At 45.1% G+C, this 25,694-nt stretch overlaps 1 protein-coding gene and 1 long non-coding RNA gene across 5 annotated transcripts in view; one reads left to right on the top strand and one right to left on the bottom strand.

The window, feature by feature from the left end:
* The window catches only part of LOC134353142 (uncharacterized), a 51,394-nt gene extending 49,034 nt beyond the window's left edge, over positions 1–2,360 (top strand). Inside the window, exon 3 of the long non-coding RNA XR_010019551.1 lies at positions 1,832–2,360. This is a non-coding gene — a long non-coding RNA (uncharacterized LOC134353142). The remainder of the gene's footprint in view (positions 1–1,831) is intronic.
* si:rp71-46j2.7 (sorting nexin-25) overlaps positions 1–25,694 on the bottom strand; it is a 110,698-nt gene that overhangs the window by 81,940 nt on the left and 3,064 nt on the right. For 3 of the 4 annotated variants that reach the window (XR_010019550.1, XM_063061097.1, XM_063061095.1), the window contains exons 2-3: positions 15,492–15,585; positions 8,246–8,462 (exon numbers count right to left, since the gene is read on the bottom strand). Coding sequence is in view for 3 of the 4 variants with exons in the window: in XM_063061097.1 (XP_062917167.1) it covers positions 8,246–8,462; positions 15,492–15,585 (311 nt within the window). In the remaining variant the exon portion in view is untranslated. The remainder of the gene's footprint in view (positions 1–8,245; positions 8,463–15,491; positions 15,586–25,694) is intronic. The other variant, XM_063061098.1, reaches the window with a different exon arrangement.

Here is a 25,694-nt window from a genome sequence, read left to right on the forward strand (position 1 = left end):
GCACGGGAGTCTCTGAAAATAAGGCTGAGAACTTTAAACCCAGGAGATTATGCTTGAAGTCTCAAGCAACAAACACACAAAATGCTGATGGAACTTGCCAAGTCAGGCAGCATCTATGGAGGGGAATTAACAGTCTATGTTTTGGGCCAAGATCTTTCAGCAGGACTGGAAAGGAAAGGGACAGAAGTCAGAATAAGAAGGTAGGGGTGGGAGGAAGGAGGTCAAGCTGGCAGGTGATAAGTGAGAGCAGGTGAGGGGGATGTAGGTGGATGAAGGAGGGGGAAAAGAAGCCCTTTTCTTTCCAGTCCTGATGAAGTGGCTCAGCCTGAAATGTCGACTGTTTATTCATTTCCATAGCTGAGTTCCTCCAGCATTTCTGTCTGTTTTGCTCAAAATTTCATGACAAATGCAAACAATAATAAATGTGATTCTGATTCTGACAACTTCCTGCCCTCTTCTAAAGCCTCCACCATATCAGAGATACCCGACCACTTTCCCCTGCATTTAACACCTTGACTCCCTGTAAACTCTTTCCAGTTCTGATGAATGTGAAAAGTACTTCACAGGCTGCCTGACCTACTGAGTATTTTAATGCTCTTTCCTCTATATATCAAATGTAGCAACTTGTAGATGTTATTACAATTGTTGATAGAACTACAAGCTTGTCACTTTCCTCTTTCCAAAGCAATTGAAGGCTAGAAACACCAGAATCATTCAATAGATCAAAAAATAAAATGCTGCAGATGCTGAAGGTCTGGAGTAAAAACAGAAAATGAAGGAAATATTCATAATCTGAGAAAAACTGGGTTGATGTTTCAGGTGAATGGCCTTTCAGCAAGACAGAGCGGTTTCAGAATTTACTAATTGTATCTCAGCCTTCAATAGATGCCTGGCTCAGGTAAAAACTGAGAATATATCAATGACATGTCAAATTCTGCAGATGCGAAGCTTGGATAGATATATGGATGGTAGGGGTATGGTCCCGGTGCAGGTCGATGGGAGTAGGCAGTTTAATGGTTTTGGCATGGACTAGATGGGCTGAATGGCCTGTTTCTGTGCTGTACTTTTCTATGACTCTGGATGCTGGAAATCCAAAGCAACACACACAAAATGCTGGGGGAACGCAGCAGGTCACACAGCATCTATGGAAATGAATAAACAGTTGACAATTCAGGCCGAGGCCTTTCTTCAGGGCTGGAACGGTAGGAAGACACCAAAATAAAAAAAAGTGGGGGAGGGGAAGGAGAATAGCTAAAAGGTGATGGGTGAAGGCAGGTGCGGAGGGAGGGGAAAGGTAAAGGGCTGAAGAGGAAGGAATCTGATAGGAGAGAAGAGTGGACCATCGGAGAAAGGGAAGGAGGAGGGGACCCCAGGGAGGTGACAGGCAGCTGAGAAAAGGTAAAATGTCAAGGTGCGGAGTAGAGGAAAAGTGGGGGAATTTTTTTTACTGGAAGGAGAAATCAATATTCATGCCATCAGGTTGGAGGCTACCCAGAAGAAATATGAGGTGTTGCTCCTCCACCCTGAGGGTGGCCTCATCGTGGCACAAGAGGAGGCCATGGACCGACAGGTTTGAACGGGAATGGGAATGGGAATTAAAATTTGGCCACTGGGAAGTTCTGCTTTTGATGGAAGGAGCAGATCAATTCACAGGCCTTAAACAATTCATGACGATAGCAAGGTCAGATTCCAATCACCCCGAAGTAATATTGTGAGTGAAGTAGGAAAGCTTCGCATTTCTTTATTCTGAAGAAATAATGGTGACTCCTTTGTTTGCATCTTTAGAAACAGCTCTATTTCCATCTTTAATATCTCTATTTTTCCCTTTCAGGGTTCTTTCAAAGACCCTGACCTGGAGTTACACGCTGACTTTGGTTCTTTGTGGGAATGGGACCCGCTATCAGGATTTCACAACTGGTCATTATCCAACATGCCAAGGGCTCGGCCTAAGAGCTCAGCTCGCCTTCGGAGGGCTGAGATCTCATGGCTCTGGAGACAGGCAAATCAAAGGTCAATGTCCGGGCAGGTCGTTGTGTCATGAGAGATGGAAGATCTAAGACTGTTTGCCCAGAGACCTGAGATCTTTGGGCACAGAGCTCGGAAAAAGTGACGCAACAGACTTTTAACATCGTAAACCAGCGAGTTGTTTGTTATGTCTCCCCTCTCTCTGTGAAACAGAGACACCTCTTTCTCCCTTATTAGGGAGCCTGTGGTATGTCGAATGCCTGGTGAACTAGTAGTCTTTGGGGTAACTGCAAGTCTGTGTCTTTGCTGTTGCTTTGCTCACGTTTGGGTGCTCCGTGGCGGGTGCTGATGCTTTCTTTTGCTGGTGGGGGGAGAAGGGATTGTTGCTTGCTGCTGTTTACGCATGGGAGGGAGGGGAGCTGGGGGGGACTTCGGAGTTCTAACATTTAACTGTCATTCATTCTTTGGGGGCACTCCTCTGTTTTTGTGGATGTTTCCGAAGAGAAAGCATTTCAGGATGTATATTGTATACATTTCTCTGACACTAAATGTACCTTTGAAACCTTTGAATGTTGATTATCCATTGACAGTTTGTAGAAGGAAAGATAACGGTGAAAGTTTAGCTTTTATTTGCTACATGCACATCAAAACAACAAAACATGCGGTAAAACGCGTCAATGACCAGCACAGCCTGGGGATCGTGCTGGGGGCAGCCCACAAGTGTGGCCACACTTCTGGCACCGATGTTGCAGGCTCAGAGGATAAGAACTCTAATCCTTATGTCTTCGAGATGTGGGAGGAACCCGGAGCACCCAGAACAAAGCCATACTGACGTGAGGGGCAAGCACAAACTCCTTCCAGACAGCGGTACTGAGAATTGAACTGGGATCTCACAGCTCATGCTGTAAGGCGTAACGCTAATCGCAACCTACTGTGGCAGAGTGGAGAAATATTCAACTGACAATTATTCTGCAAAACACAAACATGAGGAAATCTGCAGATGCTGGAATTTCAAGCAACACACATAAAAGTTGCTGGTGAACGCAGCAGGCCAGGCAGCATCTCTAGGAAGAGGTGATTCTGCAAAACACACTGGGCCAAAGAGTTGAACCCGATGATAAATGAGAATCAGGTTTAATATCACCGGCATAGGTTGTGAAATCTGTTAACTTTGCGGCAGCAGTACAATGAAATACATGATAATAGAAGAGAAAAAACTGTGAGTTACAGTAAATATATAGAAATAAAATAGCTGAATTAAACAAGTAGTGCAAAAATAGAAATTAAAAAAGCAGTGAGGTAGTGTTCATGGGTTCAAAGTCCATTCAGAAATCCAATGGCAGAGGGGAAGAAGCTGTTCCTGAATCATTGAGTGTCTACCTCCTCCCTGATGGTAGCAATGAGAAGAGGGTATGTCCTGGGTGATGGGGGTCCGTAATGATGGGTGCCGCCTTTTTGAGGCATTGCTACTTGAAGATGTCCTGGATACTATGAAGGTTGGTGTCCACGATGGTGCTGACTAAGTTTACAACTCTCTGCAGTTTACTTCAATCCCATGCAGTAGCCTCCCCCCCCCCCACACCAGACAGTGAAGCAGCCAGTCAGAATGTTCTCCATTCTCTCCAAATTTGCGATTAGATTAGATTTTGCAGTTAGATAATTTAGCTACTTGACAAGGTGGAAGGGGGCTGTCAGTGTGCAGATTTGGCCTCTCTGGTTAGAGAAACATATTGCTGCTTAGGTTCACCAGACTGACTGCCGGGATTAAGGCACCGTTACAAGGATATCAGAAGAATAAGGAATGAAATTCCCAAGGAGTGCAACATCCCAAGAAGGATTGTGGGAAAGGATTGGAGACACTGGAGACTCCACAGAAGGAAGGTCACTTCAGGATAAGAAGTCGACCATTTGAGATGAAGACGACATTTCTCTGTGCAGTGAATTGTAAAACTTTGGAGTTCTACCACAGAGGGGCAAGGGACACTATCACAAAGTTCTCTGCAAGGTTAAGCAGATACATTTTGAGCACAGAGGGAATTGGTAAATACAGGGCTTGGGAGGAAGTAGATGAGACACAGGGTAAACACTGATCTTTCTGAATGTCAGAGCAAACTCCAGCTGCCATCTGGTCTGCCTCTGTTTCTATTTCTTTATACTACAGTATTTTTACAGGCTTAGTCACATGCCAGGACTTGCACCAAGTTCTGATAAAAGACAATATTTTACTGGGTAGATTTGGGTTGGATATATTGACAGACTGCAGTTCTAAAAGTGATTAGCTGGAAGCAATAGGCAGTGACTAAGTTAACGCTTTACACTCAGTGGCCACTTTATTTGGTTCAGCATGTTGCACGTTCAGAGATGCACTTCTGCACACCACTGCTGTAACGTGTGGTTATTTGAGTTATTGTCACCTTCCTGTCAGCTTGAACCAGTCTGGCCATTCTCCTCTGACCTCTCTCATTAACAAGGCGTTTGCGCCCATGCAACAGCCACTCACTGGATGTTTTTATTTTTGTTTTTTTGAAACATTCTCTGTAAACTCTAGAGAGTATTGTGTGTGAATATCTCAGGAGATCAGCAGTTTCTGAGATACTCAAACCACCCCTTTCTGGCACCAACAATCATTCTGTGGTCAAAGTCACTTAGATCACATTTCTTCCCCATTCTGATGTTTGGTTTGCACAACAACTGAACCTCTTGACCATGTCTGCATGCTTTTATGCATTGAGTTGCTGCCACGTGATTGGTTGATTAGACATTTGCATTAACAAGTAGGTGTACAAGTGTAGCTAATAAGCTGGCCACTGAGTGTACATCCTGGGAAAAGTACATGTTTGGAAAGGGAAAATTCTTCATTCCTTCAGTAAGCAGTCCTCTTCTCCCAACGCCTTTATCTCTCAGCATCGTGGGTTAAGTATCTCAGTGGGACGCCGGCCAGATTTGTAGGCCAAAGGTATGGAAAGAATTTTCAAAATACAAGAGGGAAGAGAAAGGGTTCGGATCTGGAGATAACTCAGGAACTCACGCAGGAGGATATTAGACATGACAGAATGGGTAGGTGTTATAAAAGAGAATATATCTGTTTCATACATACATAAAACACAGAATATCACAGCACAGTACAGGTCCTTCAAACTTTTAACCTGCTCTAAGATCAATCTAACCCTTCCCTCCTGCATAGCCCTCGAATTTCCTATCATCCATGTGCCTATCTAACAGACCCTTACGTATCTGCAGTGTGGCGAGGTACCAAAGGGGGTGTAAGGTGCTCCTCCCCTCCGCTAGCCTGCAGGCCGCCCTTGGACAAGGTGGAGCACCTGCTCAGCCTCCTGATCGGGGTGATGTGAGGCCGTGGGAGCAGGTGGTTAATGGTCGTACGAGCAGCCGGTGCAGATCACAAGTCCTGATTATGCAACCACTGACACCAGGCAGACAATCTCTGAAGAGTATTGATAATGGCTGGGGTCACCGGTCTAGTAAAGACACTGCCCAGAAGAAGGGAATGGCAAACCACTTCTACAGAAATATTTACCAAGAACAATCATGGTCACGGAAAGACCATGATCACCTACGTCATATGACACGGCACCTGATGAACGAATGAATGAGCAAACATATGTATCAGCCTCTAGCACCACCCTTGGCAGAATGTTCCATGCCCCCACCTCTCTTTGTGTAAAAAAGCAACATCCCCCAATACTTCCCTCCAACCACCTTAAAATTACACCCCCCTGTATTGGCCTTTTCACCCCGCAGGAAAGTCTTTGGCTGCCCACTCGATCTATGCCTCTTATCATCTTGTACACCTCTATCAAGTCACCTCCCATCCTCCTTCACTACAAAGAGAAAAGCTCTAACTTGCTCAGCCATCATCGGAAGTTCTAGTTAAGTCTGGAAGAAAGGAAGATATTTCCTCACAATGTACGTGTCATGTGAGGGACTGAGCATTAAAAGTGAAAATTGTACCGGTGGTTTGAGGAGGAGGTGGTTACTAGACTACTGAGAGATATAACAGGGAGCTGAGAGGCAGCTTGTGGGGGTACATGGAACAAGCTGCTAGAGGAGGCAGTGGGGGGGGGGGTTGGAGGTACAACTACAGTGTTTAAAGACATTTGGATACGTTCGTGAACAGGAAATGTTAGGAGGGATAAGGGCCAATTGTTGGCAAAGACTAGTTCAGGAACACACCTTTGTCAGCATGGTTGATAAGGGCCTTTTGCTGTGTGGTATAACTGTCTGTCTCTTGTATTCAGCCACTGGGTTTGTTAATCTGGCAACGCAAACTAGAATCATGCCATGCCAGATTAGGAATTCAAATCAAACAATTAAATAAATATGTATTTTTAAACCCTTCTTTTTCATGAATGCTCTACAAGTAAGGCCTCAATTCCTCCTGATCTCGTATGGAAAGGAAGGGGGAAGAAGTCAGAATATAATTGTTCCTTCCCAGTCCTGATGAAGGGTCTTAGCCCAAAACGTCGACTGTTTATTTCCTTCCATAGATGCTGCCTGACCTGCTGAGTTCCTCCAGCATTTTGTGTGTTCCAGCAGCTGCAGAATCTCTTGTGTTCATGGTAACAAGGTAAATGGTGAGGTCAGTATGTCATTCATTTTCACTCAGACTCTTCCTGATTATCCCTTGTCCTCGCTGCAGCTTAAAATATGCTCGATATCCAACTTTCCCTAATTCTGGTAAAAGGTTATTGACTTGAAACAGTAACTTTGTTCGCCTCTCCATGGATGCTGCCTGACTGCCTGAGTATTTAAAGCACGATCTATTTTCATATCAGCAGTTAGTATCACTTCAGAGACATGGGATATTACTTCCAGAAACAGGAACAACCAAATGGCTTCCAACTTCGATAAAGTGCGTGTGTGTGAGAGTGTGTACGTGAGCGTGTGTATCTGTGAGTATGTGTGTGACTATGTGCATGTATGTGTATGTGTATGTGTGTGTGTGTGTGTGTGTGTGTATGCACATGTGTCTTTATTTATTTAGAAAGTGGGGACCAAGGGGCTGGTATCCCAAAAAACTGCCCTAAACCCATGCCTTTTAGTTTTTGATGACCTTTCCCCAGGACTGTGTGCATTCACCAACACAAAATGCTGGAAGAACTCAGCAGGCCAGGCAGCATCTATGGAAAAAAGTAGGGTCTCAGCCCGAAACGTCGACTGTACTCTTTTCCATAGATGCTGCCTGGCCTGCTGAGTTCCTCCAGCATTTTGTGTGTGTTGCTTGGATTTCCAGCATCTGCAGATTTTCTCTTGTTTGTGCATTCACCCTATCTTTAGAGACACAGCACGATCACAGACCCTTCTGGTTCAACAAGCCAATTAGATTAGATTAGATTATGAGGACATGCAGTCCTCTTTTATTGTCATTTAGTAATGCATGCATTAAGAAATGATACAATATTCCTCCAGTGTGATATCACAGAAACACAGGACAGACCAAGACTGAAAAACTAACAAAAACCACATAATTATAACATATAGTTACAACAGTGCAACAATACCATAACTTGATGAAGAACAGGCCATGGCACAGTAAAAAAGTTCAAAGTCTCTCGAAAGTCCCACACCTCACGCAGACGGGAGAAGGAAGAAAACTCTCCCTGCCATGCCCGACCACAGTCTGACTCTGAGTCATCTGAGAACTTAGAGCTCTGATCAGCCTTCCGACACCGAGTACTGAGCACCATCTCTGCCGAACGCTTCGACCTCAGCCTCGGTCGCCAGCAGCAAGCAAAGCCGGGGATTTTGGGGCCTTCCCTCCGGAGATTCTCGATCGCACAGTAGCAGCGGCAGTGAACCGGGCATTTCAGAAATTTCTCCAGATGTTCCTTTGCTTCTCATGACTGTCTCCATCAAATCAGAATTGTGCACGGCATCCTACTTACAAATACAATATAATTTCACTGGAGAGCTGTGCGCGCTGCATCGCGTCACCATCTTCTCCTCCTGCCCTAACTAACTAACCTGGAGAAAACCCACACTGTCATGGGACTACATACAAACTCCATACAGGCAGCCTCGGGATTTGAACCCAGGTCGCTGGTGCTGTAAAGCGTTATGCTAACCACTACAGTACCGTGTGTTTGTATGTGAGTGTGTGCACGTCTGTGGGGGGAGATTAGAAATTACAAAATGGATGACAAATCGAATGGAAAATACACTAAAAACACAATTAGCAATGGTAATAAAACTGGTAAGTGTTAGATTCACTCTTACTTTATCTACAGTTCCCCTTTTTTTCTATAATTGAAACATTTCTTACCTTTTCTTTTCCTCCTTGGCGCTTCGCAAGTGGATAGTAAGGATCTGAATCAATCGAAGTTCTATCCTGGTACAGTTCAGATTCCTGATTTTCCCCATGACACAATCCACGGCTGTGTTAAACTCACAAAGCAGAACTTGGTAGAGTGGCTGATCCACGCTGTCCTCAGGAGGACTGTACCACGATAGGATGAATTGGGAATAACTGCAATCAAATACTTGGGGAAGAAAACAATCCACTTAGACGGGTATTAGCTGAACAGGTCGGAGTTAAGCAAGCACTGCAACAAACGTAACTAGGTCACTCCAAGAGCACGGAACACTTCTGAGAACCACGGAGCCCAGACTTGCCTTGTGCGGATGGGGAAACGTGGGAGAAATTTACTGGGATGATACCTGCATTCCAGGGATTAAACCTGCAGAATTATGCAAAGTAAGATTGGAATTCGAAAAGAAGGAGTCTGCAAAATTATTTAAATGATAATATTGGCTCAGCTTGCAACGCCCACATCCCTTGAATGAGTATTAAAAGCAAATAAAGTTCAAAGTAAATTTTATTGTCAGCCTACATGTATGTCGCTACATACCAACCCTGAGATTCATTTTCTGAAGAGAGGGAAGAATGGACTGGAGCACCAGAAAAGGAAAAGTCCCTTTAGTGTGGTCAGTCTGTGGATTTCACTGCCACAGACAGCTGTGGAAGCCAAGTCTGGGTATACAGTAGATTCCGGTTAACTGGGCATATTGGGACCAGTACATTTTGGCCCAATTAAGTGTCTGCGCCAATTAGATGAAGCTTCATGGAAATGGTTAAAAAGGTATAAAACAGACAAGCTGAGTAACAGTTTGAAATACAGGGTAAATTAGAATACTACCAACATGAAGGCAGTACTATAAAATTGGGCATTAGTTCCTAATACTTATCGAAGGAGGAATTCATCCGCGGCACATTCTTTTGACTGTAAATGAACAAAGTCAGGGCAGACACCTGGTGCAGGTAATGGACTGCTTACAAACAATGCTTTCACCAATTGTATCCTCGAAATCTTCATTTTAATTGTAACATTTTAGATGATTGTGGATACCTTCAAATTATTCATAATTCCTAATTTGTTGAAGCAGTGAAATCATTTCATTTTCAGTCCCAGCCGTTTCTGGCATCTCTAAACCTGAATGCTTGAAACCGCAGTGAGCAAAACAGTTTTGAGATGGCTTACTGCTTATTTCTCACCAAGTATCAGTGACAAAATCACTGCTTTTTGAACACAAACACACACATTTAAAAAAGGTTTGCTCAAAGTCAAACGGCCAAGTCAGCGCACGTGACAGATGCTGGTTAGCAACTTTCTCCTGGCCCAATTAAGTGGCATAGTGCCCCAAATAAATGAAGGGAATCCTGGCTCGTTTCTCGGTCAGTTTCTGGTCTTTAACAGTTATCCCAAATAAGCAGCTACCCCGATTACCTGATGGCCCAATTAAACAGAATCCACTGTAGTTAAAGCATAGGTTTTTGATTACTAAAGGTGTCAAAGCTTATGAGGAGAAGGCAGAAGAATGGAGAATGGGATTGAGAGAGATAATAAATGCCGCTGTCTGTAAGGAATTTGTACGTTCTCTCTGTGACCGTGTGGGTTTCTTCCCACAATCCAAAGACATACCGGTTGGTAGGTTAATTGGTCATTGTAAATTATACTGTGATTAGGCTACGATTAAATCGGAGGATTTCTGGGCAGCACAACTCAAAGGGCTGGAAGGGACAATTCTGCTCAGTATCTCAAGAAATAAACAACAAGCAAATCAGCCTTGATTGAATGGCAGAGCAGAGTTGATGGGCCAAATGGCCTAATTCTGCTCATTTGTCTTACAGCCTTATTTTAAAAGGATAGAAAGTAAAACAATACAAGCTGCATCATTGTCAATACTAAAATTCGATAATTAGAGCAAGCACTGGATCCATTTTAAACACTTTCATTATCAGACAGTTTTCCCTGCAGTTCTTGGTTCGGCTGGTGATAAACATATTTTTTCTCTGGGGATTACCAATGTGTAGATAAGTCTGCAGAGATTGTTAAAGTAAACACGCAGATGGGATAAACTGGCAAAGGCAGATGGATTGGCCTAGGATCACATATCCCTGTGCACTCCTGTCAATCTCAGACACACAAGTCTCGCAGAACCACACAGGAGACATGTGATGGTTTCAGCTCCCAACATGAACTGCTGTGCAGCTCCAGTGTTACTTCGAGCTTCAAGATTGGAGATTGTGTACTGTCAACCTTCAATATGCGGGTGGAAAGGAGAATGAAATGATTGTTACCCTGGATCCGATGCAGCACAAAAAAAAACACAACACGCCTAAAGAACACCATAAAAATAACAAAAACACAAGAAATATCAATATAAAATCAATCCAATAAAACACAATGTACAGGTAACTGTTACTGCAAATACATGGACTGATTGTACGTAAAGTGAGAAAACAAAGAATCTTTCAGTAAAGGGGCAGCACAATGGCCTGGAAGTTAGCACAACACTTTACAGTACAGGCAACCAGGGTTCAACTCCCGCTGCTGTTTGTACTTTCTCCCCAAGACTGCATGGGTTTCCTCCCACAGTCCAACCGGCTGTTAGGTTAATTGGTCATTGTAAATTGCCCCATGTTTAGGCTAGGATTAAATCGGGGGACCTCTGGGCGGCATGGCTCGAAGGACCGCAAGGGCCTGTTCTGCACTCTATCTCAATAAAATTTAAAAAATAAATTCACCGACCACAAAAGTAGCTTGTTGTTCACATCATAAATTGAACAGGATGAGGAGGGGTCCAACTCAAGATCTTACTCTTTAGGGGAGTGAGAGGTGACTTGAGAGAGGTGTATAGGATATTAAGAGGCGTAAATCGAGTGGACAGCCAGAGACTTTTTCCAAGGGCAGAAAAAGAGGGGGCACAACTTTGTGATTGGAGGTAGGTATAGCAGGGAGATGTCAGAGGTAAGTTTTTCTCACAGAGAGCGGTAAGTGTGTCAAAATTGCCAGGGGTGGTGGTAGAGGCAGATAGAATCGGGCCATTTAAGAAACTCTTAAAAAGGCAAATGAATGACAGAAAAATGGGAAAATATATGGGAGGGAAGGGCTAGAGTAGGTTAAAAGGTTGGCACAATATCATGGGCCGAAGGGCCTGTGATGTGCTGTAATGTTCTATGTTCTATAGAACTGGTCAGGTTACAGCTGAAGACTTTGTAAGGCTTTGACAGCTTAAGACTTTGTCAGACAGATTAAGACCGTGCCCGGGATCGTGCATTTATTGGGTGTTTGAGTTGTCATACTACGGCCAAGGAATTGGGGGAGAAAGTGTTCTCAGGCACTTTCCATTCCCAACAAACACTTCACTTGGAAAGAGAGATGAGCGGATCTGGATAATGAGAAGCTGGAAATATCTTTCACTTCACTATGATGAAGGGTTCAGCATCACATCTGTCAAACCACAGAGGAGCTGAGATCATTATCCATGTCACACAACCTCATATAGGGACCAGCTCCAATGTCAAAACCTTAAGATCTCAAATAAGTTCTAAGTTACAGGTTTTGTTCCAATGACTCTCTGCCCGAGGTTATCAGGACTAAATAAGAGCGCTGGCAATATTCAGAACTATGAAAACATTTACACGAAGGAGCATTATAAATAATGATCTGTAATTAAATGTCATAGCCTGTAGATTGAGCATCCCATCCACCATCACTCTATAAGCCAATGCACACGGAGACTCGGACTATATTATTGTTTGTGACTGTATGATTTTCTGCTACCATAATTATACGTGCCTTGTGTTGTGTGTCTGTTAGTACCGTGTTCGACACCTTAGCCCCAGAGGAATGCTGTTTCGTTTGGCTGTATTCATGGGCATGTTTGAACAACAACTAAACTTGAACTTGAAACTTGAGTCTGAAATTGAATGAGCTAAAGGCTAATTTCCTCCCCATTAATTTTCACCTTTGCGTTTTGAATCATTCACTGGAAAAGGTAATTTTCATGAATTTGGATAGACAGCTTTAATTATAAAACTCGAGAAATTCTGCAGAAGCTGGAAACCGAAAGCAACACACACAAAACGCTGGAGGAACTCGGCGGGTCAGGCGGCATCTATGGAATAAAAGTTGCGAAGGAGGGACTTGGCCCGACACGTCAACTGTTTATTCATTTCCATAGGTGCTGCCTGACCTGCCGAGCTTTAATTAATGTGGTGTCTGTTTGTCAAGGATGTATCAGAATTTCTGCCTAAGTTCTTTTAGACAACAGAGAAGTGAAGGCACCTTCTGTGTGGCTAAGCACAGCTCCAATGCCATATTCACATTTGCTGATGACCCCGCTGTCACTGGCCGAATCAAAGGCGGTGATAAATCAACACATAGGAGGGAGATTGAAACTCAGGATGACTGGTGTTGTAACAACAACCTCTTACTCAATGGCAGCAAGACCAATGAGCTGATTATAGACTACTGGAGGAGGAAACCAGAGGCCCATGAGCCAGTCCTCACTGGAGGATCAGAGGTGGAGAGGGCCAGCAACTTTTAATCCCTGGGTGTTTTTATTTTGGTGTTGTTACTTCAGGGGACCTGTCCTATAAGTGCAATTCTGAAGAAAGCATGGCAATGCCTCTACTTCCTTAGGAGTTGGCGAAGATTTTGCATGACTTCTAAAACTTTGACAGACTTCTATAGATGTGTAGTGGAGAGTATATTGACTGGCTGCATCACAGCCTGGTATGGGGACTCCATTGCCCTTAAATGGAAAATCCTACAAAAGGTAGTGAATACGGCCCAGTCCTTCACAGGTAAAACCCTCCCCACTATTGAGAACATCTACCTGAAACGCTGTTGTCACCACCCAGGTCATGCTCTCTTCTTGCTGCTGCCACCAGGAAGAAAGTACAAGAGCCTCAGGACTCACACCAGCTTCAGGAACAGTTACTACCCCTCAACTGTCAGGCTCTTGAACCAAAGGGGATAACACAACTTCACCTGCCCCATCACTGAACTGTTCCCACAACCAGTCGACTCAATTTCAAGGACTCTTCATCTCATGTTCTCGATACTTATTGCTTAGTTACTCATTATTATTATTTCTCCTTTTTGTATTTACACACTTTGTTGTCTTCTGCACTCTGGTTGATCACGCTAGTTGGGCAGTCTTTCATCGATTCTGTTATAGTTATTAGTCTATAGACACAGAGTATGCCCACAAGAAAATGAATCTCGGGGTTATATATGTTGGTATACAGTATGCACTTTGATAATACATTTACATTGAACTTTATAGCTAAAAGACCATCAGACTTAGGAGCAGAAATAGGCCACTTGGCCAATCGAGTCTGTTCTGCTAAAACAACAAGAGACAAAATAACAACACTTAAGAGACACTTGGATAGGTTTTGTACATGAATGGGAAAGGGATATGGACCAAAAGTGAGCAAATTGGACAAGCTTAGTTGAGCATTTTGGTTGGCATGGATGAGTTGGGCTGAAAGACCTGTTACTGTGTTGTACAGTTCAAAGCCTCTACAAGAGTGACCTGAAACTTCAAACTATCATTGGAGACACAAGAAAATGCCAATGCAGGAATCTGGAGCAAAAATACTGCTGGATGAACTGAGAGGGTTAGGCAGCATCTGTGGAACGAAACAGAAGGTTGAGATCCTTCATCTGGACTGAACGTCATAAGTCCAACCCAAAATGTTGACTGTCCATTTGCCTCCAGGATACTGCTAGACCTACTGAGTTCCTTCAGCGCTTCCTTTGCTACAAACTACCACTTAAAAGCTTAAAAATGTATCCTTGGATTTATAGTGAGGAGGGGCACAGAGAGTCACGGGAAGGAAAGTATGGTAGTGCAGTGGTTACTGCAACACTATTACAGCTTGGGCTGTCAGAGTTTAATTCCGGCATCATCCTGTAAGAAGTTTGCATGTTTCTCCCCATGAACGTGTGGGTTTCCTCTGGGTGCTCTGGTTTCCTCCCACAGTCCAAAGACGTACCAGTTGTAAGGTTAATTGGCCATTGTAAGTTTCCCTGCGATGAGGCTGGGGTTAAACAAGCAGGTTGCTGCGTGCTGTGGCTCCTTGGGCCGGAAAAGCCCATTCATGCTGTATCTTTAAAAAACTAAAATTGATAAACAATGCCAAATGCAAAACAAAACAAGTTAAATTTAGGTCATTACATGTCAAATTTGTGAAGCTGGGCAAAAGAAGGGTTTATAAATAGTTTTTAGTCGTGTTTTGTTTCAATGAAGTATAAATGTCATTATGAGTACTGCAAGGTTTTGACATTAGTAAGTTCCTGACTTTCTCAGTTATCTTAGACTTACAGGCCAGCAACCAATGCTTCTGCTTTTCTCATTGCACAGTTCTGCTGAGTGACTACTAGACAGCTGAGCTCAGGCATCGGAAGAGAATTTATCTGCAATCTCATTACATGAAATTTTATCAGTTAGCTCAAGTTCACGTTTATTGTCAGTTAGCCGTACACATGCACACCGCCAAACGAAACATCGTCCCTCCAGACCAAAGTGCACAATGCAGAACATATAATTCACACACATCACATGAAGCAATATTACCACAAACAAATTAACAAATAATAAAGTGCATTTATGTCACAAGTCAAAAATGTAAATGCTTCTGATACTTCATACGTGATGAGACCTGGGTGGCTGCAGGGAGTTCAGTGGTCTCACGGTCTGGGGGAAGAAGCTGTTTCCCATCCTAACAGTCCTTGTCCTAACGCTATGGTACCTCCTGCCTGATGGTAGGGGGTCCCGGAGATTGTTGGATGGATTGGAGGCAGCATTGAAAATACTAAGGGCTCTGCACTCCTGGTAAGTATCTTGGGCGTGTGGAAGAGATTCTCTCAGCAGTCTTCACAACCCTTTGTAGGGATTTGCTGTCTAATCCCTTGCAATTCCTATACCAGACTGTGATGCAGCTGGTCAGGCCACTCTCGATGGTGCTCCAGTAAAAATTCCTTCGAATGGGGGAGGGAAGGGTGGGAGGTGGACCTCACTCACCTCAGGAAGTGGAGATGCAGCTGTGCTTTTTTGATAAAGAGGTTTTGTTGAGGGGACCGCCTCAGATCAATTGTTAAAACTTACATCACGGTATAATCTTTGTAAGGTCTAACTCCATGGAAACCACAGTATAACTGGAATAGGGTTTTATTTCGTATGAAACAAAGGAATTCTGCACTTTATGGATTTACCTTTCTTTAGTGACTGACGAAGGGGTGAACTCTGAGCAATTCCGTCAGTCGCATCCACTTGTTCCTCAGCTAGGTTTACATCCTCTGTAGAAACCTGTTGCGGGATTAATATTATACAAGAGATTAATATGTGCAGATGTTTGAAACAGCTATTCCTTGCACAATCCATTAGTAGTGGGGGAAGTTTATAAATAGTTCCAGAAGCTTACTAACTAGCAATGTCACTCAAAGCATCGAGCTCACTTCAAAGTTCAAAGTAACTTGATTATCGAAGTTCATATATGTCACCACATGTACTTTGGGTGGTGGGGCAGAGATACGTCTCTACCAAAGGAGGTGTAAGGCGTTCCTTCCCTCTGCTAGCCAGCTGGCCACCCTTGGGCAAGGTGTAGCACTTGCTTAGTCCTCCCCTCCCCAATTCAGGGTCATGTGAAGTTACGGGAGCAGGTGGTGGATGGTCGTATGAGCGGCCAGTGCAGATCACATGTCTTGGTTATGCGTCCACTGACACCAGGCAGACAGTCTCTGAAGAGCATTGATAATGGCTGGGGTCACCTGTCTTGTAAAGACACTGCCCAGGAGAAGACAATGGCAAACCACTTCTGTAGAAAAATTTGCCAAGAACAATCATGGCCAAAAGAACATGATCGCCTATGTCAAGCAGCATGCCACATTGATGATGATGATATGTCAGCATCTCTCTCTCTCTGGCTATCCATCCCATAGGAAGATGATGGTTCCTTTCAGTTAGTTAGTGGGGTGGTACCCCACTCCTCAGAAAGGAACAGTGTGTGCGTGAGTGGATTTTAGGTGAGTAGGGGGTTGCACAGGTCCAGACCCACCCTCATGATATTCCCCTCCCGGATCCAGCGGCATAGTGGGGTCCAAGACGGCTGGGGGAAGTTCTGTTGCTGCAAATGGCCAGCCCAGGCTTCAACGCAAGGGATGCCCTCTCCGTGCTTCACGGCACGTGTTTGCTAGATGGCCGTTGACCCTACGAGAGGGTTCCTCCACCCTTTGACAGGTTTTGTTTTTCGTCCTGCAGGGTGTCTAGCCACCCTCCTCACCAGGCAAGCCTGGTGGGGGAGCCAGTTTAGACGCCGACCACCCGACCATGCGACAGGTAGTACTGGGTTACATGGTACCAGTAGCACTCTAACGAGTGACCTGACCTGCATATACAACCCTGAGATTCATTCGTTTTCCTGTGGGCAATCATGGTAACTACAAGAAACACAATTGAATCAGTGAAAGGCCACACCCAATGGGATGGACAACAACCAATGTGAAAAAATAACAAACTGTACAGATACAAAAAAGAGAAAAATAATAATAATAAATAAGCAATATATATTGAGAACATGAGATCAACTGTTCTTGAAAGTGAATACAGTTCAGCGACGGGGACAGTGAAGTTGAGTTCTGGTTCGAGAGCCTGATGTTTGCGGGGCAATAACTGCTCCTGAACCTGGTGGTGCGGGTCCTAAGCTCCTGTATCTTGAAGAAGGATTTTGGCCTGAAACGTCAACAGCTTACTCTTTTCCAAAGATGGGGCCTGGCCTGCCGAGTTCCTCCAGATTTTGTACGTGTTGCTTTGTACCTTCATCGTGATGGCAGCGGTGAGACCATGGCCTGGATGGTGGGGGTCTTTGATGATGGACGCTGATTTCCTGTGACAACGCTCCATATAGATATCTTCAATGGTGGGAGGACTTTCTGTGATGGTCTGGGCTATACCCGCTACTTTGTGTAGGCTTTTCTGTACAAGGGCATTGGTGTTTCCACACCAGGCCATGATACAGCTAGTCAATATACTCTCCACTACACATCTATAGAAGTGTATTTACTTATTCAATAATCTATCCAATAAATAATTCACTTCTTCCTCCAACTAAAGCATATTTTTAAATGCTTAATTTATTATTTCAGCAAAACAATTATAATTTTTGAATTAATTTAAAGGATTTATAAAACACAAAACACCAAACATTATGGCACAGTACAGGCCTTTCGGTCCAATATGTTGTGCCAACTTAACCTACACTAAGATGTTAATCTATGGGAAGAGTGATCTAACCCTTCCCTTCTACATAGGCCTCCATTTTTCTGTCATCTGTATGCCTATCTAAGAGTTTCTTAAATACCCCTAAGTGTATCTGTCTGCACCACCACTATCCGGCAGCACGTTCCACACACCCACCAGCCTATGTGTGTGATACTCACCTCTGACATCCCCTCTACACTTTCCTTCAATCACCTTTATCTTATGCCCCTTTCCTTCCAACTAAATGTTATCACTTATTTTAAATGCTTAACTTATCACTGGAGCAAACAAAAATCTTTTACAAATTAAGTTGACGAATCTGTTTATAAAATTAAAATGCACTGACTTCAGGAGAGAGTCCGGAGAGGTTCAGGACAATGAAAAAAAATTGATGTTTCTAGGCCTGTACTCACTGGAGTTTAGAAGAATAAGAGGGGTTGGGGAATCTCATTGAAACCTATTGATACTGAAAAGCCTAGACAGCAGACATCCCACCCTGCAAAAACTCATTTCAGGGAGGTAGCACCATCAATTTGCAGGAGACTTCCGGAACTTCCAGGAGAGGTGGGATGTCTGCCATAGAGTAGCTCCTTAGTAGTTAGCCAGCTAGTTTAAATAACATTAGCTATGCTAATGAACGAATGACACCTGTTAAACTCACCTCAACATGTCTTTTACAGTCATTTAACCCACCATGGGCAATAGAAAAGTCACTGTTGCAAACAGTGCAGCGAGCAACACTGTCATTATTTTTGACCCCTATTAGGCAGGGGCACACTTTAGGGTAGTCTGGGGTGACGTACGTTTTATATTTAATTTTTTTGGAACACTCTGCCATGGCGCTCTCTCTCTCTCGCTCTCTCTCTCGTGGTTGCTCTCTCGCTTTCTCTCTCGCGCTCTCTCTCTCACTCTCGCGGTCACTCTTGCGCTCTCTCTTGCTTTCTCTCGCCCGCTCTCAAAAAAAATTGATTTCCGTGATATTGTATGTAATTTGCGGGCATCAGGGAGCCACTATTAATACGCGGGAGACTCCCGGAACTTCCGGGAGAGGTGGAATGTCTGAGATAGAGTGGACATGAAGAGGAAGTTTCCTATAGTGGGGGAGTCTAGGACCAGAGGGCACAGCCTCAGAATGGAAGGACATCCCTTTAGAACAGAGATGAAGAGGAATTTCTTTGGCCAGAGGGTGGTGAATCTGTAGAATTCATTGCCACACAGGGTTGTGGAGGTCAAGTCATTAGGTACATTTAATGAGGAGTCAGAACATCAAAGGGAGAAGGCACGAGAATAGGATTGAAAGGGATAATAAAACAGCCACGATGGAACAGCAGAGCAGACTTGAAGGGCCGAATGGCCTAATCCTGCTCCTATGTCTTGGCTTCAAGTGATTCAAAGACACCAGTCCTGACTGTGAAGCCTCAGCAGACTTAAACATTGCAGAATGACTGCTAATCATTTATCCAGTCAATTGAAACCATGGTTACAAGTAGCAAACTGAAACGTCAGGTATCGCAACAGGAGAAGCAAGTGAACAGAAAGTGAAACTCATTCATGAACTGAGCAAACAGGAGAGTTCAACCGTGCTAAAGGTGGGCTACCATTATCATTCCGAATCAGAATCAGGTTTAGTATAATTGGCATAAGTCATGCAATTTGTTGTTTTGTGGCAGCAGTACACTTTAAACAACTACAAATTACAGTAAGAAATATATAAAATCAGTAGTGCAAAAAGAAAGCCAAAACATAGTAAAGTAGAGATCATGGGTTGGTTCATTGCCTGTTCAGAAATCTGATGGAGAAGGGGAAGAAGCTGTTCCTAAAACATTGAATGTGCATCTTCAGGCTCTTGTACTTCCTCCTGGATGCTGGTAATGAGAAGAGGGCATGTACTGGGTGGTAGGGGTCCTTAATGATGCTACCTTTCTGAGGCATCACCTTTTAAAGAGGTCTTCGAGGCTGCGGAGGCCCATGAGGAGGCTGGCTGAGTTTGCAACCTTTCTGACCCTGAGCAGTGGTCCCTCCATACCAGACAGTGATGCAACCATCTCCTTAATCCACAGCCTCAGCAGGCCTCATATTAACTCCAAACTGCCATCCCTGAATCATTCCCTAGGCCGCTACTGTGGACTAAAGGGACAATTACTGAAACTCATCCTAACACTTCGTTGAAAAGAATGAAGGGATCAAGAATTTCTGATGACAAGGCCCCAATTATGGAACAGGAAGTGTACTGGGAGATCACACCACGCTAATTAACAGCTTTTCCCAAAACACTTAGTCATAGCTGGCTGTGATTTGGATAATAATTTTCAGTTCAAGTTTATTGTCACTCAACCGTACACAGATATACAGCTGAATGAAACATTGATCCTCTGGGGCCAAGATACAAAACACAATACATACAGTCACACACAGCACATGTAGTTATGATCCAGAACATACAGTCACAGAATAATACCGGCAGAAGTCCCTGAGTGACATGGCCTGAAGGTTGACAGGTTGACATAAAATGTGAGGTGCACATTTAGGTAAGACAATATCATATTACTGGCACTATTATAATAAAACTATCATATAAATATGTGAAACAGCAGCAATAAAAGATGAAAAGTGACCAGTACAGGATGAGAGTGTGTCTGTGAGTTGGAGAGTCAGGGTGGGGTGGGGATGGCATGACAGGGCATTCAGACAGGGGGTACGTGTGTGCTGGGGAGCGGTAGGGTGTCAAGAATTCTAACAGCTTCAGAGCAGAAGCTGCTACGCAGTCTGATAGTTCTGAATCTTATGTTGTGATACCTTCTGCCTGACGGCAGGAGGTCAGAGAGACTGTGGGAAGGGCATTTCAAAAATATTTCACAATTGTACGACACTATACAAATTACAGATGAACAAAGTTCATTCCCTCCAACAATAGTCCCTTCAAACTATTGTAAACGCAGCAAAAATCCAGTTAGCCATGTGGTAGGTGAAATGATGCGAATCGGGGTTTGGAGATGTAAAGATTAGCTTTATCTACCAAATGTACATCGAAACATCGACTCATGCGGTGAACTATGTTGTTCTGCGTCAACGCCAAACACGGTCCGAGGACTGTCCTGGGGGTAGCCTGCAAATGTTGCCACACTTCCGGTTGCAAAATAATATACGCACAACACACTAACCCTAACTTGTGCATCTTTGGTATGTGGGAGGAAACCAGAGCACCCGGAGGAAACCCACATGGTCACAAGGAGAACGTACAAACTCCGTAGAGATGGCGTCGGAATTGAGTTCCGAACTCTGGTGCCCCCCGGCTGTAAATGCATTGCACTAACCTGTATGATACTGTGGCTCCCTGTAAAGTGTTTATTGCATGGTGCTTCAGTTTTATACTGAAACACCTATCACATCATCAGCCTAACGTAGCCCCCCAGGCAAGCCTCAGGGTCGCTCAACTCACTGTCGTCTAGGGAAACAGCCCTCGGCCCCGCCAAACTGGGTAATTAAGTTGGTGTGAATGCTGTGTGATGTATCCCACCCCTCCAAATAACAGACAATACACCATATATGATTAAATGAATTACAGTTTATCAGATATTACTGGAACTATATAATTAATAGATATAAAATATAAAAGGAAAATAAAAGGTGCCACACTTATCAAAGTTCAATCTCTTCATGCACAACAGTTGGAGCTCTAGTAACGATCCTCTCTTCACCATTCGATCCACTCTGACCACCTCCACCTGCCGCCTGGGACCAACCACGGTGGTCGAACAGACGCTCCACACGAGTCTGTCTCCATCTCCACTTTCCTCGCCAAAGACCCTGGGCCTCGGACCCCTGCTCAGGGTCCGACCCCTTTAGCCAGCTCACAGCACCTTGTCCATTCTCTCCCTGTCCATCGCGCCTTCTCCCCAAAAACCCGCGCATCACAATAACTTACAGACACACTAGAAAGAATAACATCCATCCCGATTGGTTCGTTCCCCCTCTTATCAATAGTATAACCCAAACAAGCTGCTAGCGAGAGAACTTTCTCAGCAGTTAACATAACAAAGAAGCCATTTTAATTATAACATAACAAAGAAGCCATTTTAATTAGCCTACACAGTAACATAAAAGAAGAAACCTCAACCCTCTCCCCCCACCAAATAAAGTCGTGTCCTCGTGACTTCTAAATAACTCGCCAACCAGTCCTGCAGACACAAAAACCCAATCCAGGTACACACAGTGACATTGCTCCCCAAACAGTGGACCTTACGCCTGGTCCCACGGGCGCTACATAGGCCAACCTATCTGGGAGTTTCCTAATCCTCCGAGACCTCCGTACCCCCTCACCTAAACCCTTAAGGCTCGGACACTATGGGGGACACTTTGGGTCTGCTCTCAATCTCTCACTCATGCCTCCACTGCAACTCAGAGTCCCCCTGTCCCGGGTCCAGGGCCCCACTTCTTTTCCTTCCTGGTCCTGCTGTAACCCAGGCTGCCCACAGCTAGCCCTCCCCACTACACCTGACTCAGTGGGGAAGGGGCAAAGGTCTCTTCCTCGACCAAGTGGAAGTTAGCGAAAGGCAGCACGTACCACACATCCCGCACATCATCCTTCTAATCCGTATTCTTCCTCATTCCCTCGATCGGTAGCTGCTGTTTGAGTTTCTCCAAACTGAAGCACTTAGCCTGAGCTGCCCCTGCATCCTCTTCAATCTCCTGCAGTCGAGACGTCAGCTTCTTCTCTGCCTCCTCCAGCTCTCGCCACAGTCTCAGCAGTTCTGACCCACGCGTCTTGGCCATCTTGATCTGGGACGCAGTTACCCCACCAGCTTCTTCCACCCCGACCTGAAGAGCAGCAGTTAAAGGATGTTCAGCCTTCAGGTTTTTCTTCCTGATGACTCCTTCCAGGTCAACTTCCAGTTTTTTCCACTTCATTTAAACTGTCGATAGTCATCTTCAGGTTCCTTTCAAGCGTCTGCCTCCCTTTTCCGAGATCTGTCCTCATTTGCTTCACCTCCTCGGAAGGGTAGTCAAGCTCCCCTCTCTGGGCTCTCAGTTTTCTGCTGGCCTTAGTCAGACAGCTTCCTTTGCCTGCCCCAATTTGTAAGTCTTCCAATCTTTTCTGGATCGATGTCTTGAGTTTCTGCTGATCCTTTCGAAGGTGGGTCATTGTTTCGTCTCTCTGGATTAATTCCTCAGTACATGACCGCAGTGTCGGCTTGGAATTCTGTTTCTCCGTCTCCACTTTGACGAGCGTGAACTCCAAGTCTTCAATGGTCGTCCCCTCTCTCCCCAGCGTCTCATTCCGATTGACGACCCGAGTTTCCTTCCCCAGGTCCACCACCGTCTGTTCCAACCCCAGGAAGTTCAACTGGTATGTCAGGTCATTTTTCTCCGAATGCACCAAACTCCGCCGGCCAAAAACTTCTCCACGTTTTACACTTCGTTTCGGTCACTTTGCCGCGAACTGCCTTTTTCTCCAGACCTGGAACTCGTCCAAAGAAAGTTTTAATTCTTTAACTCTTTGTCGCCCGGGCTTAGCCGCTCCCCTCGCCTCATAGTCCCCCCAGGTGAATCCAAGCTCTAGGCAGTCATCCACATACGTCAAAACTCCACACACCTTCACTTCCCCCATAGTCTTCCTCATCCCCCACGGGACGATTGCAGGGGCTCCAGATATGCCCTTTGGTATCTTTTCGGACCGGAAGAATCCTAGGGAACCAGTAACAGCCGTCTTCTCAGATCCAGCACATTAAACAACGTCGCACCATACAAATAGACCATTGTGTCTTCAGCCCTCAGGGCCGTATTCTGGTCACTGACAGTGCGCCTGTTCAGAGTTTTATAATCCACACACACGCTGCCTACGGCTTCCACGGCTACAGGGTCCAGTCGCTGCAACCTCTCTCTCACCGAGGTGTCTTCAGCGGTCAACTCCCCTCCTTCGGAGCGTCTACTAAGAAGGTCTCACCCTCAGATACTTCCCCCAGGCAGTACCACATTTGGGTCTCGTTTAAATTCGGTACCGGCTCAAGGCTGCTACACACGTCCTCAGAAGCAGCTCGACATGCTGGGTGCCCAGACAATGCCCCCATGAACTCCAGGGTCACTAACCAATCATCGTCTTCTGGATAACTACTGGCACTGGTACCCAAAATCTCCGGTGCCCTTACGGTTGTCAAGGGTAAATGCTTTAGACACCGGTTGTAAAACGAACTGTACAACAACTTCACCTGTGCCCCGGTGTCGAGGATGGCTTTAGCATCACTTCCATCTATCTGTAACGACACCATGGGGCGTGGTTCCTCTAAGCCTTCAGGAATAGGGTCTTTTCCTTTCAGAAGTTCCTTGGTACATTGCTGGGAAGGCGCTCCCCCAGAGACACCAAGCTGTTCCCCCACTGGGCCTCCACTAAGTTTCCTGACACCTCTCTGATCAGCTGAACAACTGAGGGAGGGGCTGATCCCCTGAAATGATCCCCCTGGCACTGCAAGCAATTTAGCTGCCTACCTAGCCAGAGAAGATACACTGAAAACTTCTCCCCCTCTTTCAGATAACTGGCAGCTGTCACTACGCTGTAATTGAACCTGACAGCTCTAACACCGTCAACAGCCCGCCTACTTAAACCTTCAACCAATCCCTGTCGCTCTCCCTCAACCGAGCACTGCCACTCGTCTAACAACTGAGAGATCCGCTCCATCCGCGTCTCGCACTCCTCCACCCCTTTTGGAGTGGACAATATCCCAAAAGCCAGGCAGAGCCTGCCATAGCTGGAACACTTATTCACAGACACTACCTCCGAATCAGACCACTCTTTCCTCTCTCTCCCAACCGCATGGACAGCCCCCAGTGCCACCTCCAACTCGTCAATGCCAGCCTGAACTCGAACAAAGACCGCACCCAACACGCATGCAGCAATAACCAGCAAATAACCCACAGAGACACACATTACTGATTTAAACAGGGCAACCACGCAGCACAGCACTGAATCCAATCCCAGACAAAAGGCCCCAAATGTAGCCCCCCAGGCAAGCCTCAGGGTCGCTCAACTCACTGTCGTCTAGGGAAACAGCCCTCAGCCCCGCTGAACTGGGTAATTAAGTTGGTGTGGATGCTGTGTGATGTACCCCACCCCTCCAAATAACAGACAATACACCATATACGATTCAATGAATTACAGTTTATAGATATTACTGAAACTATATAATTAATAGAGATAAAATATAAAAGGAAAATAAAAGGCGCCACACTTAATCTGTTCAATCTCTTCGTGCACAACAGTTGGGGCTCTAGTAACGATCCTCTCTTCACCATTCGATCCCCTCTGACCACCTCGACCGGCCGCCTGGGACCAACCATGGTGGTCGAACAGACGCTCCACACGAGTCTGTCTCCATCTCCACTTTCCTCGCCGAACAGCCTAGACCTCGGAACCCTGCTCAGGGTCCGACCCCATTAGCCAGCTCACAGCACCTTGTCCATTCCCTCCCTGTCCATCACGCCTTCTCCCCAAAAACCCGCGCATCACAATAACTTACAGACACACTAGAAAGAATAACATCCATCCCGATTGGTTCGTTTGCTCTCTTATCGATAATATAACCCAAACAAGTTGCCAGTGAGAGAACTTTCTCAGCAGTTAACATAACAAAGAAGCCATTTTAATTAGCCAACGTAGTAACATAAAAGAAGAAACCCCTACACTTACAACAATTGTTAATCAGTTTTCCTGGATGGGGGAATGATATAAATATGTGTGGGATTGCTATTCTGAGGAGACAACATAAGATGGTACCTTCTTCATCCACACAAGAGATTCTACAAATGCTGGAAAGAAGGGTAACACATAAAAAATGCTGCAGGGACTCAGCAGGCCATGTAGCATCTGTGGAGAGGAATAAACAGTCGACTGTTCGGGCCGAGTCCATTCATCAAGACTGGAAAGGAAGGGGGCTGGCCAGTATAAGGTGGGGGAAGGAGTACAATCTTGAAGGTGACAGGTGAAGCCAGGTGAGGGGGCAGGTAGGTGGGTGGGTGGGGTGGTAAGATGCTGGAAGGTGATAGGTGGAAAAGGGAAAGGGCTGAAGAAGAAAGAACCTGATAGGAGAGGAGAGTGGCTCATGGGAGAAGGGGAAGGAGGAGGGGCATCAGGGGTGATGGGCAGGTGAGGAGAAGAGGTAAGAGGA

This window comes from Mobula hypostoma, chromosome 10, assembly GCF_963921235.1.
Source record: "Mobula hypostoma chromosome 10, sMobHyp1.1, whole genome shotgun sequence".
In the NCBI taxonomy this organism is placed as follows: Eukaryota; Metazoa; Chordata; class Chondrichthyes; order Myliobatiformes; family Myliobatidae; genus Mobula; species Mobula hypostoma.